The 17,852-nt window shown below is 26.8% G+C and overlaps 2 protein-coding genes and 1 long non-coding RNA gene across 6 annotated transcripts in view; 2 read left to right on the top strand and 1 right to left on the bottom strand.

Moving 5' to 3' along the window:
• Window positions 1-4,765: 4,765 nt before the first annotated feature.
• On the top strand, window positions 4,766-14,260 carry Scaf (inactive serine protease scarface). Of its 2 annotated transcripts, none has more exons than XM_072019980.1 (10): window positions 4,766-4,904; window positions 6,866-6,980; window positions 7,433-7,713; window positions 8,055-8,256; window positions 9,022-9,170; window positions 9,941-10,300; window positions 11,454-11,608; window positions 12,781-13,064; window positions 13,345-13,601; window positions 13,881-14,260. In XM_072019980.1, the coding sequence occupies exons 2-10, from the start codon at window positions 6,893-6,895 to the stop codon at window positions 14,052-14,054; spliced, it is 1,950 nt and encodes a 649-aa protein (XP_071876081.1). In that variant the 5' UTR covers window positions 4,766-4,904; window positions 6,866-6,892; the 3' UTR covers window positions 14,055-14,260. The 2 variants fall into 2 exon arrangements, with proteins under 2 accessions (XP_071876081.1, XP_071876080.1); XM_072019979.1 differs by having other exon boundaries at window positions 7,382-7,713.
• Window positions 14,261-14,344: 84 nt separating this feature from the next.
• Window positions 14,345-16,338, bottom strand: LOC139996010 (uncharacterized). Of its 2 annotated transcripts, none has more exons than XR_011802111.1 (2): window positions 15,051-16,338; window positions 14,345-14,805 (listed from the first exon to the last, which is right to left on the bottom strand). It is a non-coding gene; the product is annotated as an uncharacterized lncRNA (long non-coding RNA). The 2 variants fall into 2 exon arrangements; XR_011802112.1 differs by having other exon boundaries at window positions 15,136-16,338.
• Window positions 16,339-16,976: 638 nt separating this feature from the next.
• The window catches only part of LOC139996178 (dnaJ homolog subfamily C member 5), a 34,323-nt gene continuing 33,447 nt past the window's right edge, over window positions 16,977-17,852 (top strand). For both annotated transcript variants that reach the window (XM_072020348.1, XM_072020347.1), the window contains exon 1: window positions 16,977-17,183. In XM_072020348.1, coding sequence (XP_071876449.1) covers window positions 17,164-17,183 — 20 coding nt within the window. In that variant the 5' untranslated portion in view covers window positions 16,977-17,163. The remainder of the gene's footprint in view (window positions 17,184-17,852) is intronic.

Genomic DNA, 17,852 nt, shown 5'->3' with positions numbered 1-17,852 from the left:
TGTGTATGCTTCCTTTCATTTAATTCTTTGTTTTACACAGATATAGAGTCCTATTTATCTTAACACTTGTTAATATCTCACTTGTTTTTTATTGTAAGCAGAAATATCAGTAATCTGACCACACGAATGCTGCTGCATATGGGGACTGACATCCCATCCACTCTCCTTTTATGTACAAAGATTAATTCATTTTTAAGCAATTCTCTCTTTGGTGTATATTTGCAAAACATTTTCATAAATTCTTGATTATCTCGCAAACAAAGAGTAAAAGAAGTTTGAAAAAAGGCTGGTGCGATAAATATATATATATATATATATATATATTCTTAATTTTATATTCTATATTAAAAGTTTTTACTTGATAAAACGTTATAAATTATTTTTTTATTGTTATAAATTAATATTTAATTGTTATTAATAAATAAGTACGTAAAAGTTTATTTTATTTCGATGTTCACTTTACAAGAGTTCAAATAAAAATGAGCTCGTGCGAATTTGTTTTTTACTTTATCAGATGATTGTGTGTACATGCCACGCTTGAAAATCTAAGTCTAAAATCTCCCCTTAGCGATATCATATATGGTAATAAGAAATTAATGGCTTTTCGTAAAAAGATAGATTAATATTAATTAATATTAATCTGTAATATAGGAAGGAAGATTTGCAAAAACCTTCTGGTGTAAAGTACAATACAAAACAATACTCAAACAGAATTATAAGACAACACTGAAAAGAAAGAAAATAGAATCATTATCAAAATAAACGAAGAAGTAACGTACAAGGTATTAATATAAATTTAATGAACTGAAAGAAGAAATTAAATTAAACAAAAACAGAAGGAGGGAGAAAAAATGGGAATAAGACGCTGAAGGGGAGATGCTGGAAATCTTAAGTTAGAATGAAGTATTGCCATCTGGTGGGAAGGAGATTTTATTTAAGTCAATATACCGGTAATTCTTACCAACTGATTAGTCATCTCATGTCATATCGATCAAAAATTTAATAAAGTGTCGAATAAAGGTAATTTTTGTATCTTGATATAACTTGAGAGTGGAATATGTCCTCTTTCTTCCTCTTGTAATTTAAAAAATTCTATTTTGAATTATTTATACTCTTATTTTGACATATTTAAAATAACATATTTAAAAATCATTCACTAGATCTAGCCCCATAAGCTAAACATTCGAATGCAGATTTTATATAAATTTTATCTTGCGCCGAAGTTTAACTATATATAATATAATATAGAAAGATGTATTGTTAATATAAGAGTGAAGAACTTTAAATGTCCTATTCACTCTGTCATTGATAGATATTCTTCATCTCATCTGATCATCTAATCGAAAGTAATCTCAAGATATTTTGTTTTTTTAGATCAGAGAAGCTGGTATAACCAAAAATGTACAAGGTGACAAAGTTAGTCGAAAGTTAACGATCTTTGTCGTGAAAAATGCTTTTTCCATTATAACACAACCGAATTTAATAATTTCTAAATTTTTATTGTAAATTTACGTTTTCGACAATTTATTACCACAATAATTGCTATAATTCTTATATTTTTTACAAACTAAAACTATATACTTCTGAAGTATTAGTTTTTGACTTACGATTAGAACAGTGTTAATTTACATTAAATGCCAGTTTATGACAAAAATAGTTATACTATAGTAACCAAACATCAAGTTGATCAGTGATCAAAAATGATTATATTGTAATGATATGTGCACATTCTGATTTCTATCTTCTCAAGTTAATGTCGACAATCTAATGTTAATGTGAGCAATAACAAACTTTAGGTTTCCTAAAGGAAAAAGAATTTATACAATATTTCAAGTTGTAATAATTATATTAAAACGTCAATACATATAGATCGAAGAATGAAGATTATTTGTTTTTGTACTTTTTATTATTTATTGTATACTAAATAAATAATAAAATATTGCAGACTAATTGATGGATGTCATAGTGTTTCTTGACCGTCGCGTCGTTTAAGTTGCACGGATGTAAAATTCGACATATGTAACTGTTGTGATCACATATGCATTCATATACACTTTCATGTTACAGTACATTAAACGAAAGCTTGTCTGACTAGGCTCTAAGTTACGTACCATTTTCAATGCGCCCTTAGCACATTTTAGTGAGAAAAGGGTGGTTGATACTTAGATGAACACGAGGCTTCGAAATAATTAGAAACAGGTAACGGAAACTTTTTGAATCTTCTGTTTTCATCTCATCTCTTATCGGCTACCGTTACGTAGTCTTTCATATAGATTTCTTACTTTCCCGAGTTGCATTCTTAAAATTTCATAACATAGATAATTTTTACACTATTTAACATAAAATAATTACAAGAAAAGATGTTATGTTGATATAAAAAAATTTTAAAAATGAAAAATTATTTATTCTACAGTCAGGAAACAGAATATACCTAACATTTATATCAGACATGATAATGATATGATAAAATATACAGTTAAGTTGAACATTTAAATTATTTCCACTGAAAGTAAGAAATAATGATTAAGAAGGATTTATATGATATCAGGACACGCATCTGGCAAAGTCTCTCTAAGCTTGTTTAGAATGTTATTTCAAGATCATGATCATCTTCCTGCATATTAATATGATTTGTCTTTTGTAACGTGAAATTATCTTACATGAAAACAACTATTATACGAAAAAACTGTTGAATATCGTATTATACGTACATATGTATACATAATTATGTATACATATGTGTGTTAATTTAAATATTAAAAAATTTGAAAAATAGCATTTCTTTCAGTAATACTTTTGTAAACGAACGATATAATATTAATTTTAATAAAATAACATTCAAAAGTATAAAAAATAAGTTAATTTATATATATATATATTTAATAGAATATTTTCTAAATTTTGATACATGATATAGAAATTTGGATGTTACATCACGTATTTAAAGTTATAGAATATTAATGTTTGTGCCATTATTCATTTTTTTAAATATTTTTCAAGCAAAGCAGGAAGATATTATAGAACGGCAAGTAACAAAAATGTACATTAAATTTAGTTTTTTTTCAAGTGAGAAAGATTTATTCAACAATCGAGAAGGTAATAGAAGAGTTTAGCTTGTAGGTATGTACAGGGTGTTCAAAGATGATTTGTCTCGATCATTATAGCGTTATTTTACATTTCTGGATTGCTGAAGATCTGCAAAAAAAGTAGCCGTAAAATTGACCTTGACCTTGTCAGTCAATCTTGGGAAGAAACTTGGCTGGAAAGTAGAAATGCGAGTGGTGCTGCTTAAATAGCAAAAAGGAAAAAAAGAAAAAAGAGAGAAAGGAACATATGGGTTATATGGGGTATAATGATGGATTTATCTAAGTATGTGCGACAATAGATGCTACCTAGGACTGCAAAATGTAGGTAAACACATTTGAAACGAAGCGAATTCGGAAACCAATGAAACTTTGACGTTTTATTTTTGAAAAAGCGTTTATGGTACGACCCATGATTCTTTTGCAATTTTCTATCTTCATTATGAACAGACTATGATCCAGTAAACAAAAGAATTGTCCTTGAACTTCGAGATCATGGTCAATTTTGCGACTACTGTTTCGCACAACATCACCTATCCAGAGGTGTAAAATAACGTTACGATGATCGTGATATATCATTTTCGAACACCCTGTATATGTATAAAGATAAGAAAAATCAAGCAAAAGATTGCGGAGGATGGACTTCGTAAAAAGTCACTTATTTTAAAAGTCAATGCCAAGAAGCGTTCGACTATACGACACAGGTATATATATGTATATGCATATACATATATATACATATGTATGTACATACATACACATACATATACATATATATGTACATATATATGTATAACGGATATATTTACATATAACAGACGATAGTTTAAAAAATGTGCACCGAGATGAGTCAACATTTAAAATTCTTGGTAATAATAGAGAATAATGTTTAAAATTGACAAAATAGTCATTCTTAACTAATGTAATATGTTAATGACGAATAAATATACATATAAGATTTAATAAAAATTTAAATTTTGTGAAATTAGTACGGCTACAAATTGTTGACATGAAAGAAATATGTAATTTTTTTTTAAGAATATAATGTACCTAATGTAAAATCGAAGAATCGTCCAAATCCGAAAGGACAGGACTGTGAAAAAATAAATAAAATAAATAATTATAATAGCTATATTTGTTAGAAATCATAATGTTTCTATCATCATAAAATTATGTAATTAATATAATGAGCATTATTTCTAACAATAAGAAAATACAATAATTTTATATGAATATCTTAAGAAAATGAGAATTAATAAATACTGACTAAAAATAAAAATATTATTATTCATAAATAGTGTAATAAATTTTGACAATAACTTATTTCTTTTATGTTTGTTTGCATTCTAGCTGTTGCAAAAATGTAAGACATAAAAACAGATTTAACTTGAATTTTATTACTTATTTACTTATTTTATTGTACAAATGTAAGTTAACGAAAAGCAGTAGTCGTTTCATCCGAATATTATATACTTTGTGCAATCTTCTAAAAATTACAGTATCTTTTCGTTAATTACGGAAATAATTCAGGTTTTTGATTGGAGAAAGTAAGCGCATAAATATTTAGTTTCTAAGTGAATTAAGAAAATACTATTTTGTCAATTGTAAGGAAATTTTCAAAGAAGATAGTTCAAAGAAGGTGGGCACAAGGTTGCAATTGCGATTGGGATGGTAGGGAGATATTGAAGATTGGCGAATCGATATAAAAGAAGAACGAATACTAAAGCAGCGCCAGTTTTATTAACTTTCTTTTAGGTATCACGTGGAAAAGTAAATTCCATTTAGTGAATCGTACTCATCACATACGGATCTACCGAATAAGTAGGTGCCATTATTTCTAATCTTGATCTACTTTTGAATTTTCAATTTATATAAATCAATAAAAATATAGAATTATAAAAATTTGGCTATTAAACTAATATTCAAACTTTTATCAAAGTTATTTGCAAAATTTATTGGTTTACAAAATTTAAAAAAATAGTCAATTTTTTATAGTAATATTCTGTACAAATAACATAAATTCTAAATCATTAAATATCTAAAATACTTTAATTATTACATTGAAAATAAGATTTATCTGTTTTCCATTTAAAATAATTATTTTCCTTTCTTTTATGCTATTTTGTATTTGGTGGTTAGTACCTCTCCTTATTATATTAATTTTCTGTATATAATTTTTTCATTATTTTTTTGTAATTCTTTATCGTTACTTTGTGTAATTTGTTTATCCGTGTTTCATAGAAATATCAACGTCAACAAATATCTCATCACGTTTTATACATTACAATTTTTTAGTGTATTTTTTATATAAATATCATTTTTTCTTCATCCTTTGGCAAAATGAAAGCTATTTATCGCTATCTTCTGTAATTTATTTTGACAGATATGTTATACAGATTTAACAACAAATCATAAAGAACATATAAATTACTAACAAATTTTTTGTTACATTGTTCATTTAAAGAATATTATCGTCGATTAATATACAATATATTATTTATTCAAAATACTGATATACATTCTTTTTAATCAGAATTATTTTATAAGAGAATTGTTTATTTTTAATACACATACGGAAATTTCAGGATGAACAAAGAAACACGACATGTATATTTTTCTGAATTTTATTTTCGTAAATGATTATTAAGTATAAGGTAAAACTAAAAAATATAAATTTATAATCAGCAATGAATGTGCATAAAATGAAGGTATTCTACGTTGATATATTTGGTTGTAATAATTACTAATTAATTTGTTTAAAAAATGATACATACATACATACATATATATATATATATATGAATTTTACATTATGAATCTTAGATCAAAACTTTGAACGTCCGTGACATTTAAATCTTTTGGTTACACCGGTTCTAGTTGTAGGAATCGAGATTTCAATTTTTCTGATAATTTTTAAATAACTACATTTTGATAAAAATAATTACATTCTTTATACACGTTAGTAGATTATAAACTAGTGAGGAAATTAGCTTTCCAATATAATTTGAAACAAAGAAAACTTTTGAAAATTGAAATTTATTTAGTTTCTTGTAAATTATTCATATTTATGTACATAAGTTATATTACAACATAGTTGCAAATATCGGAAAAGGATATTAACGAAACTCCCCATCATCCATAGAAAGCAAATCCTATCAAATTGAAGGGATAGTTTAATTCATTTGTATTTGTTTGTTCATCGAAAAGATTATAAAATTTTCTAAAATAGTATCTATAAATAGTAATTACTAATAAAATAGACGAAGAAATAACTACGAGGAAGGGAGAAAGGGAGATAGAGAGGCAAAGTGAAACACTCTCGAGGTCGACGAAAGAATGACGTGAGCTCCAAAATATCATTCTTGGAATGTAGGACATTAGAAAAGTAAAAATCAAGAATCTCTGTATGTGTGTATTCCTTTCTCTTTCGATCGAGACGATGTGGCCTGGATCAGCTATTTCCGGGTGATGGGTCTTCCTTTTTCCATAAATTAAAATTAATGCTTTTCACCACTTTGCCCAAACGTCAGCATTCTTCTACATATACAACATTTTCTTGTATATGTATTTAGTCATGAAACGTGTCAGTCTTCTATATTTACTTTCAATTTTCTTATTATCTCTTTTATCTTATTGCATTTATTTATTTTTTTATCTTCATGTTTATGTATCTTATACGTAATTAATTTTAACTCTATTTTGTCTTTTATAATGTTAAAGCATCTTGACTAAAGATTCCAATTTTTTGCCCTCTTACATCGCTCGTTTTATAATCTTTACAGACATACATAGGAGAAACACAAAGAAAGATGCTTGTCAGGTCATTAATATTTATTGCTATTATTTTTTCAACAAATGGATTGCCTTACTCGCCTCAAACCAAAACTCCTTACACAGGTCTGTACATTTGATATTTTAATATTTATGTAGTTCTATGCAAACTATTAAGGAGATTTCTCCACAGAAGATAAACTTTCTTTCCTGTATTTATACGCATTTATTTATTCAAAACAAGAATATTACTTTAGAAATTGTCGTATCGATCAATAACGACTTATTGAATGATTTTCTTATACATAGCTATGTAAAATCTAATATGAAATACTAAAAACATGACTTTCTTGAGTATTTTTTTTTTTTTTTTTTTTGCCAATTGTTTTGGTATTTCTTTCAGTTTACAGAGAAATCTCGTCTTTTCTCGTGTTAAATCACTTTTACTTAATGTTAATTTTTATTATATGAGATGAAAGTTGAGTTTTGTATTGCTGTTGTTATCAATCGTCTTTTTATTTATATAGAATATCAAAATTCTGAACAAAAATCCATATTTCAAATTCCCGAACAACAAGAAGTAATATTTCAACCTCCTGAACAACAACATGTGATATTTCAAACACCTGAACAACAAGAAGTAATATTTCAACCAGAGCAAGATGGTGTAATATTTCAAACCAACCAAAAGCAAACTTATCGAGGTCATTTTGCTTCCAATGATTTAAAATTCGCGGAACTGAACACTGATTTTATAATTAGCTGTATTGGATCGAATAGAATTTGCGTTAACAAAAAAGATTGTGTAAATGGTTATATTCACTCAAGTAAAAGTACTACTTACTCTTCATCCATCAAGGTAAACTTATTCGTACTTTTTCAAAATAGTACTACTAGCTATAGTATGATGCAGTTCATTTAAAGAATTCATCATTGTTATTTTAATTAATTACAATGCTTTCATTAATCTAGTAGAAAAAGTTGGGATGCAAATATTCCTGTTTCTTTCTTGAACGTTATCTTAGTTTTAATAATAACGTGATAGGTCGTTTTCTTATTGCTTCAAAAATATGAGAAATTTAATTTTAGTCCATTAAAAGCTTTTAAAAAATTCTACAACGATATTTTTCGTAACAGATTTTAGATTTTACCTGCATCGATCATTAACAGATGTCATTTTCTTAACATTTCTTTTAATAGGATGAACAATGCAGGGTACACGATCAAGTTTGTTGCACGATTACAAAAGAATTTGAAAGGAAATTGAAAACGTCTGGCAAAAATGTAAAAGATAATTCTAATAATATAAATTATCAAACTGAGCAATCATCCACAAGCTATAACCAGGTCGCAATAACTAAAAAAAGGAATGAGCCAAATATTTTTGGATCTTCTATACAAAGTATATTGATTTAACTTTCCATTTATTATACACAATTGATAACGATAATATGCAATAACAGCTTATATGTAATTTTAAGCTTGATAGTGGCTACTACAACATATACAACGAACATACATGTACATATATGTACAATACCACATGTACATATGTACACGATATAGAATTTTACAAATTAGATTTTAATTAATGAAGTATTTTTTACAGTAATTTAAAAAAAATATATTGCGAGATTATTAGTACAATCCACTATTCGTTTAGAAGATATTTGCTGTCCTACGTAACTAAGAAATTCAAGAAAATAACAAATTTTATATCTAGTACAATATAATAAACGTTAAAGATAACATGCTTGTAACGACATTGCTGAACAGGATCAGATACATCTTAAAAGAGATTTCTAACTAAAAAACCATCAACCTTGATGCGTTTCATTTCTATTTCGAAATTCTGTCGATATAGTTGATATACTAAAATGCTCAAACTAGGATTGTCGCTATCCATATTTCTCGAGAAAACAACTCGTAACATGTTATAGCTTATTCTATATTCATAGTTTTCTAAATGTTATGCAACCAAAGAATACCTATTTTAGCAAATTGTATAAATTATTCAATTTCTTAATTTTCTGGTTGCTAAATAAAATAATTGGTACCATTAATATTAGTTGTAACGCAATGCATGAGATAACATAATACTACTAGGGAATATCTTATTGCGACAACAATTTAATAACATTCTTCATTGAAATATCAAAATATTTAGGCGCTTTTGCAATTCCGACCCATATGCAGCTTGGATGTGCAGCAGCGCTTATATGTGTTGAAGAAAAGTTCTGCACTATAGACGGAATGATCAGTCCAGAGCCTGTTATTCTGACGGAAAAACAACTTCTTCGACGCGTGCCAATGAGTGTGAGTAAAAATTACCGTGAGTAAAAATTACCGATTAAAAATATCGCGAATAAAAATAACAAATATTCAAAATGTAGAGTTCACAACGTCCAATCTTAGGGTACCCTCAGGCGGTCAATAATATTGTCAATATTTCAAGGTTTTCAACGAAAATACAACTTGTCAATAAATATTGACAATATTGTATTGATAATACATATTGATTTTTTTAGTTGAGAACTTTGAACATGTTGAACATATATTGACAAGATATATTGATAGACCGAGGGCACCTTTGCAGATACAATCGTATTTTCATGACTTGAAGGAGTTATAGAAAACGATTAAATATCAAATAGAGAAATATAATACAATACATATAAATATAAATTTTGCATAAAAATTCTCTCGTCGAAATATATCTGTAAATATGTTTAAAATTGAAATATACCGATAGACGCATTGTTTTAAAATTATACTTGCAACATAGTGGTACATATGTACTACTATCGTATTTCAGTAAATAGAACACCGATTTTAAAATTATTTTCGAAGGTAAAAATACGTGGTAATATTGTAATAGTTGTATTATAATATAAATAAACAGTACTAATTTGGATATAAGAACATTGAAAATACAAGTAAAAGATTTACTAAAGAAATAATCTTGACTAAATATAAATTAATAAATCTTTAAGTTTTTAATTTAGGCACAGAATATTTGAAAATTAACATTTTTATTGCATTTTCGAAACTCAGCTTACAAGAAATGTTATTATACTTGTTTATAGAGTTGCCAAAATCCTGATAATGGAATAATTGGCAAATGTTGTCGGGATCCAAACTACGTAGATCCTTGGCCAACAGGGAATCTTCCGGCAAATTACTCCGGTGGATTTGACGAACAAGGATTTCCAACGTTTATGAATGTTGTAAAAGTGAAACTACCCAATGCATCTGCAAAAACTACTAAAATACCTGCAAACAATCGCAATGTAAAGTATTCTAAAGAAGTTGAGCCCATGTTAATACCAGAAAATTCTGATATCTCTGCGAAAAAAGTATTTTTAGTTCCTCCAAATACGGACACAGATGACAGAAGTGGTTTTAAGACGCTAGAAACAAGATTAACATGTGGTATTAGAAATAAGGTAAGTATCTTTAAATCAGTAAATGCGACAAATTCTACTTCCTTTGTGCTAATTTTTATAGTAAAATTATCAAAACCGACTAAAAAATCAAATTGCTGAAATTTATATAATATAGAAAGAAAAAAATTATAGTAACAATGTAAACCGAGTCCCTTTTCATGCCCGGAGGGCTGAAAAAATAAACTATTATTCTTACTATTATTATTATTATTATTATTAAATAGAAACAATAACTGTATATAATTTTATACATATACATATAATTAAATTATGACGTTAATGTAATGTAAATTATGACAATAATGTTATGACGTTATCATCGAAGAGCAGTGCAGTACGTGTCGGAAACAAGCTATGCTAAACTCACAGAATTTCTTACCAAAAGCTTTTCTTACCGAATTTCTTACGGGAAGAATTCTCACCACAGTTAAACACGAAACACAAGTTGATAAGATTTATGAGCTAGATGGCGTCATTTAAATGTCAGGTGACTCAGTCTACACATACATACAAAATTACAAATATTTTTATAAGTACACATTCAGCTTGTTTTTGTAAACGATTAGTGGTAGTTTTTATATTTTTGTGTTTTCAATATATTTCCACCTTCGACAAAATAATGCATCGTACATAAAAACCATATATTTTTACTTTTTATAATTATCAAATCGTCCCCTTGTCTCTTCTAATTTTGCTATGAACGAAAATTTATTTTCTACATTACAAAATATTTTTATTGAATTATCATTAAATTGTAATATCTACATGAATTATCACAATGTAGAATACTTTTATTATATAAGCATATGCCATAAGATGTAGAAACAGTATATGTAGAATGTATTCCTATTTCAATTTCCTGTGGAAATGAAATAAAATAAAAGAAGAAACTTTCTCATTTTTATGAGAACTCTTCCGTAAATGTACAAGTACATATGTATTTATGCATACTACATTACAATAATACAGAGAACAATAATCGGTGTAATAAAACATTCGAAAAATATTAGGATATCAGTAAAACAATTTAACATATTACAAGTACGTTATTTATTAATATAAGAAATTGAAATATGCAACGATATGAAACAATTAACATTCTGAATATGAATAAATAAAAAATGTTTTTAAAAAGATCGTTCTCTGTTGTCAGGTATTAAAACAATCACAAGAAACGGACTCCAAAACAGTTTTTGCAGAGATTCCATGGCAAGCGATGGTTTTACATTTGAAGGAACGGAAAATTCTCTGTTCTGGTGTCCTAATTGGAACTCAAGATGTATTAACAGCAGCTAATTGCATCTACGGGTAAGCATACTAAATATAAAAACAGTCAATAATAATTAATTACACAGATCAAAATATGCCTGGAAATATTCATATATCTTTCTTGTATTATTTTCCCCAGAAGTTTCAGTTTCACTTAAAAATTTTGTTGAGATGGAAAATAGAAGAAATAAAAAAAAAATAATATTTTCATAAACTAATAAATATATGTATACATTCGTTTTACTTGAATTTTTAACTTAAATTTATTGATAAAAATGAAATCTGTCAAAAAATCTCAATTTATTGTCTATTCTCGATAATTCAGCGAGAATTTGGTACTACAGAACAATATCTCAATTAAACATAGGTTAACTTCATCATAACTTACAAATTACACATTAGAAACGATACAACAAATAGATATTGTTATATAGTTATATAATATATTATATTATTATATTATATAAACTTCTATAGGCCACTATACATCTTAGCAGAAAGTTGGCGAAAGATTAAATATATATAGATTCTATGGATATTCTATATATTCTTCAAATATTCTATAGATTTACAAAAACTACTTAAAAGTATGCATAGTAGGAAAGGACAAAAAATTTTCCGAAAACGGATTCGTGAAGCTACTCAATAAACAGTAAAAAGTCATCGAAAAAAAAAAGGAAGGTGTATGCATTATTCAATAAAATGCAGATTTTATGAATCATGAAAATATTTTATCTTTAAGATTTTTTTAAATTTCGTAACGACATTTCCGAATGATCCACCCACAAAATTTAAGCGAAGAATTTAGCATAGTCACCATATTTGGAAAGGTGTACGCAACTTCTTATTAAAATCTCTAAGAATATAAGAACATAAACAAATGATGTAATCGAAGATACAGGCATTTAAAATTAAGATATATTTTTAGAACTATTATCAAAAACATGACCGAATATTACAATATACTTTTATTAAATAAAAAGTATTTTTTCTATTACAAATAGTTACCTCTTTCGTGGTACATGGATATCGCGTTTTCTGTTGCACGTGAAATTTATTTTTTATAGTAATTATATTTATTAAGCTTTATTATTTTTTGCATTTGATTATTTAATTTTAATATTACTGTTTGTAAGACACATGTAATTAGCTTAGAATAAACTGTTATCATTTTATTTTCTTCATCAAAATATTTTATATTATTATTCAAGTCTGCTGCCGGAAGATGTTTTGGTAAAATTGGGAGAATGGAAATTGGGGTACGAATTAAAGCATGAAGAACCATTGCCTTTCCAAATCATCAATGTATCATCCATCAGTATACATCCTTATTATGAAGGAAAACCTGGAGAATACGACCTCGCAATGTTGCATCTCGAAAATCCCATTATTTTTGATCGTCATATAAGTCCCATATGTCTGTCTGATTCAAAGCATTTACTGCAAAATAATAAATTGTGCATTGCCACCGGTTGGGGAAAGTCCATTCTTCAAGGTAATTAAGCGAGGAATATCGTCTATTATATTTAAATAAATAATTTACACGTAAATAGAGAGTTAAATATTGTTTATCATAACAATGTTACTTCTTTCATAATTCCGATTCTGTTTTCCAGTACAGTCTTACATAAAAATTTTATTATTTTTGTATACATATATATACATATATGTACAACAATTGTATATTATTATGATTATATTTATTTTTGAGAATCAAGATAATCCGGAAGTTAAACCAAATTAAATGATTAAGTACATAAATATTTCTGTTTTAGCACATTATGCTGGTGCAATCATGCATGCAATTAGTATGAACATACTATCCAGAGAACGTTGCAAGGATGTGCTATTACTAAGCACAAATCTTGGAGTTAATGTTACAAATGGGACTATCTGTGCTGCACCCAAAGAAGAAAAAAATAATATTTGTGACACAGATGTTGGAGGACCTCTTGCTTGTCAAAATGAACATGGTGTTTATGAATTAAGTGGAATTTATAGTCAAGATACAGGATGCTATCCATCAAATCAAGTAAGATAATGATATTATCATATAATACTGAAGATATTACTATTCATATCTACATTAATGTTAGATTATAATAATATGTTTCCAATACTGTTTTTGTATTTTTGTGTTTGTTGATATAATTACTCATATTAGTTATAGGAATCAATTAATATTCGAATATCGTATGCTACTTTTATATTAAATTAATAAATCAATCAAAATAAATTTTATTTATTTCTAAAATTAATAAATTTTAAAATCAGAAATAGATAAATACAAATTCTTTGTTTTATATTTTAGGTTGCTATGTTTGCTTCATTAGATGTAGCATGGCTAAAGAAAATCATGCTCAACTCTACAGTTAAAGAAAACAAAATAAATGTCAAATATGATGCAAACAATGAAAATTCATCGTCGAGTGATTATAGGAAGAGCACTTTGGTTACAAATAATCAATATCTACCTCCACATTAAAAATTTATTAACTAATATTTTTTGTCCTTAATATTTAATACTCTTTATCTTTTTGTATTATATAATAATTATTAATAAAATTGTTATCCTTGGGAAGTATCTTAGCATAAGAATTTACAATTACATTTTATTCTACTTTACAAATTACTGTTAATCTTATATATTGGGTAATAGTTTTAGGAAAAAAATAAAAAATTAATTCTGTAGCTGTTTGAATTAATACATTACAATCCTGTCATCAGAATCACTTCTAAATTGATTTAATAGTAACTTAATATATTTCGAATGACTAAGTGGACATTTGTTTGCTTTTTTACAAACTTATATAATGTGTATGAATTTTTATACAGGATAATGGATATTTTTAATCTTTCAAAAAATAGCTTATACCACTACTCAAGAGTTTTTCTCACGAAGGAATATGTTAAACTGTATTAGTCTGCTTAAACAACACCATCCATAAATTGTATGTAATATAGAATATTAGATATTTCTACAATAATTTCAGTACCATCCATAGTATCCTTTTGACAGAACTTGTTCCACCACTGTCACAATTTGCCAACATTGCTGTAATTCGCTTATTTTCCAAAACCATGATCGAAGTATATTTCCTTAACACTTAGCCAACTGAACAGGGAGATCTCCCCTCTGTGAAGAACATCGCTGGGTGACCAAATGGGAAATCACCTTTTTTGATTTTAGCAACAAGTTTTCTTTTTTGTTGTTGTTATTATTAGTTATTGTTTACCTGGTATTGTTCCCAATTAATTGCATCATTTTTTCCGCTTTTATAAAGTACAGTATATAATAAAATACACCAATTTAGTGATGTTAAAATTAATTAAAAAGCTACACTATCAGCTATGACTAAATAAAGTTATAATCGAATGATGTCACATTGTAAAAAAAATATTAAAATGCATTATGAATTTTTAATTTCACGTTCAAGTCGTGTTATATATCTTTAATTATCTGTAATGTTTTTAATTTTACCTATATTTTTTTATACTTTTAGTATATATTTTTAATTTGATGTTTCGTATAAACAATATATGAAATCGTTAAATAAAATTATTACCGCAAAATATAATTAACCACAAATAATTTTTAGACTTCTTTATTTTTTAAGTAGTGAATATTAGTCCTTTATATTTGAAAAAATGCGCGGTAGACAGCATATAGGTTAGCTTGCCGAGGGCGGTGGAAATAGCTCGCTCTGGCGTGCGCGGTTGGCTAAATGTTAACGTGCTACTATAGATATTTCATTCTACTTTATCTTTTATGGCAATCTTTTTCTATTTGTTTGAATATTTTCTTTGAATTTGTTTGGTTAAATAACACTTCATCTTGTATAATTTTTTAGGCAAAGAACAGCTTGTATAATAGTCACTGAACATACGGTGTCCTTGAGAAACTGGGGCTTTATCTAATAGCGTTTTATACAAAAGTAAAGAAATTCTAGTTGACACTGGAAGATCAATTCTTATTAACTGTTCTGTCGACAACAGACTATTATCAAAGTGCCACAATACTGCAAACGTATCCTGTTTCAGAGTCTATTATTATTTTTATTTCTTATTTTCCATTTGATTGGCTCCTCTGAGTTCTAGGTAATAAAAGAAACTGTCCCTTTGTATTTCACAACTACAGAGATATTCTCACCCGGCACAAAATAAAGCAAAAATTTTAAGTTTATGTATTTCAAATAACAACTCAACTCTTCCCTGCAAACAAGTTCTTATGCTTCCATCTTCCTTTTGAGACTGTCATCAAATGAAGTATGCAAAAAATTTGGGTGAACCTATCCTAGGTAAATGTATTAGAAGAAAAAATCCGACTGATATCATTTGTTAATCAATATCCTTGAATATTGAAACCGATGACATTGTACCTATATATATAATTACTCCAATGGGAGTCCATAGATAAATCTAACCTCAACATAAGCGATATCTAACCCACGTCAAAGAGCACATAACAATCCTTATCTCGAAAACTAAAGCGGAGCAGCAGTTATATGTATAGGAAAAAGTTGTCCAAAATCATGATCCTGACAACATATTTGAAAATCATTGAACGATTACCATAATAATTATAATAGTTTAAAATATAATATAATAATAATAATAACAATAATAATAATAATAATAATAATAATAATAATAATAATAATAATAGAACAATGCTGTACTATGAAATCTAAAAGAAACGACTATTTATTTTAGAGTGTTTTCTCTTTATATACAAAACAGTGACTACTAGTACAAGGTACAATATAATCTATCTGTACTTATAACAACTACAAACTACAAACTGCAACCTATCGTTCTTTCCGTCGGTCTCAGTTACAAAACAGACGTTAGATATCGAACCGTTGCTTTGTCTACAAGAAAACGTAAAACCAGCTATTGTCGCCTCTCGATTCTGGAGTGCAAAGAATTACTAATAAGAAATACTAATCAAATACGTAAAACAGTTTAACAATAAACGACCGAAATTATGATAGGAGACATTATGACACATTGGCAGATTAATATATATATATCATAATTTGGATAAAATGTATATATGTGTATGTACAATCTTAAATAAAGCTATATATGTAATCATTATTGCAATTTATCATTGGATATTGATTTTTTAATTTACTAATTTAAATCTTTTTATTATTAAAAAATCTAAATTTTCTTATCTTAACAACATTTCATTTCTTTATAATAATATTTTATGGATTTAGAAACCTGTCCTGTACATATATATGAAAACAAAATTTGCAAATATAGTATTTACAAATAAGTAACGATTAAGTTAAATATGCAGTTACCTGTGCGTCTAATTGAAATAATATGCACCAATAGTTTCAAACTTCATTTATACTTCTTAAATTCATACTTTCAGTGGCGCCAATTTGGTGCAACTGTGTCCACTTTTGGTACTAAAATATTGAATCCTTTTCCCTGCTATCATCCGACACAACATCTATTCAAAAAGACGTTCATTTAATGACGAAAATCATGTACCTGTAATACAGGACGACGAAAGTTTGAAATACCTAGTAAAAAATTAATTCTACTTTTCGTATCATCGAGTAACGCTACTATTAAACATGGATAAAAGAAAGATGTCGTGAGTACTTTACCACCCTTGCCTAAACTTTTGCGTTTTAAATTGTTTCTTTACTTTAAAAAAATTACGTTGTTTTATTTCAATGGAAATTAACATAAATTTTTCCACTGAATTTGGTGCATATATTTTAGGAATTAAAAATCTTACAAAATTAGAAAAATTCTAGGTTATTCTTCTACTCATTCTTGTATGTTTTAATCTCTATTTTTTATTTACTTTTTATTTTAATTTGTTTGCTTTAACGAAAATAAAAAATGATAATTCTATCAATTGACAGTTTATTCTTTAACGATAAAAATGTATATTTACTAGGTTAATTTGTTGATTTGTGCATACTATTTCAACATAAGTTTGAAGATGACTGTCATTAAAATTAATTTAGTATTTTATCTTCAGAAACGTCTTATATTTAACCAAATAAATTAATTTATTTAAATTTTAATATGAAAATTGAATGTTAACTGCAACTGTCAAATTTGCAAAATATTTCTTGTACATTTGTAAAAATCAATATAGTGAAATAAAAATTTTAAACAGTGAAGGAAGTACAGGTTTTCTAGTATCAAGAACAATTATCTGTTTTAAAATAAATTATAACTCATATCTTAATTAATTAAAATCTTTTAAAGTATATGTTAAATACTTTTTTTATAAACTCTTTTATACAAT

This window comes from Bombus fervidus, chromosome 17 (genome assembly GCF_041682495.2).
Source record: "Bombus fervidus isolate BK054 chromosome 17, iyBomFerv1, whole genome shotgun sequence".
Classification (NCBI taxonomy): Eukaryota; Metazoa; Arthropoda; class Insecta; order Hymenoptera; family Apidae; genus Bombus; species Bombus fervidus.
The sequence above is the reverse complement of the archived record's forward strand: the minus strand, read 5'-3'. Positions and strand labels throughout refer to the sequence as shown.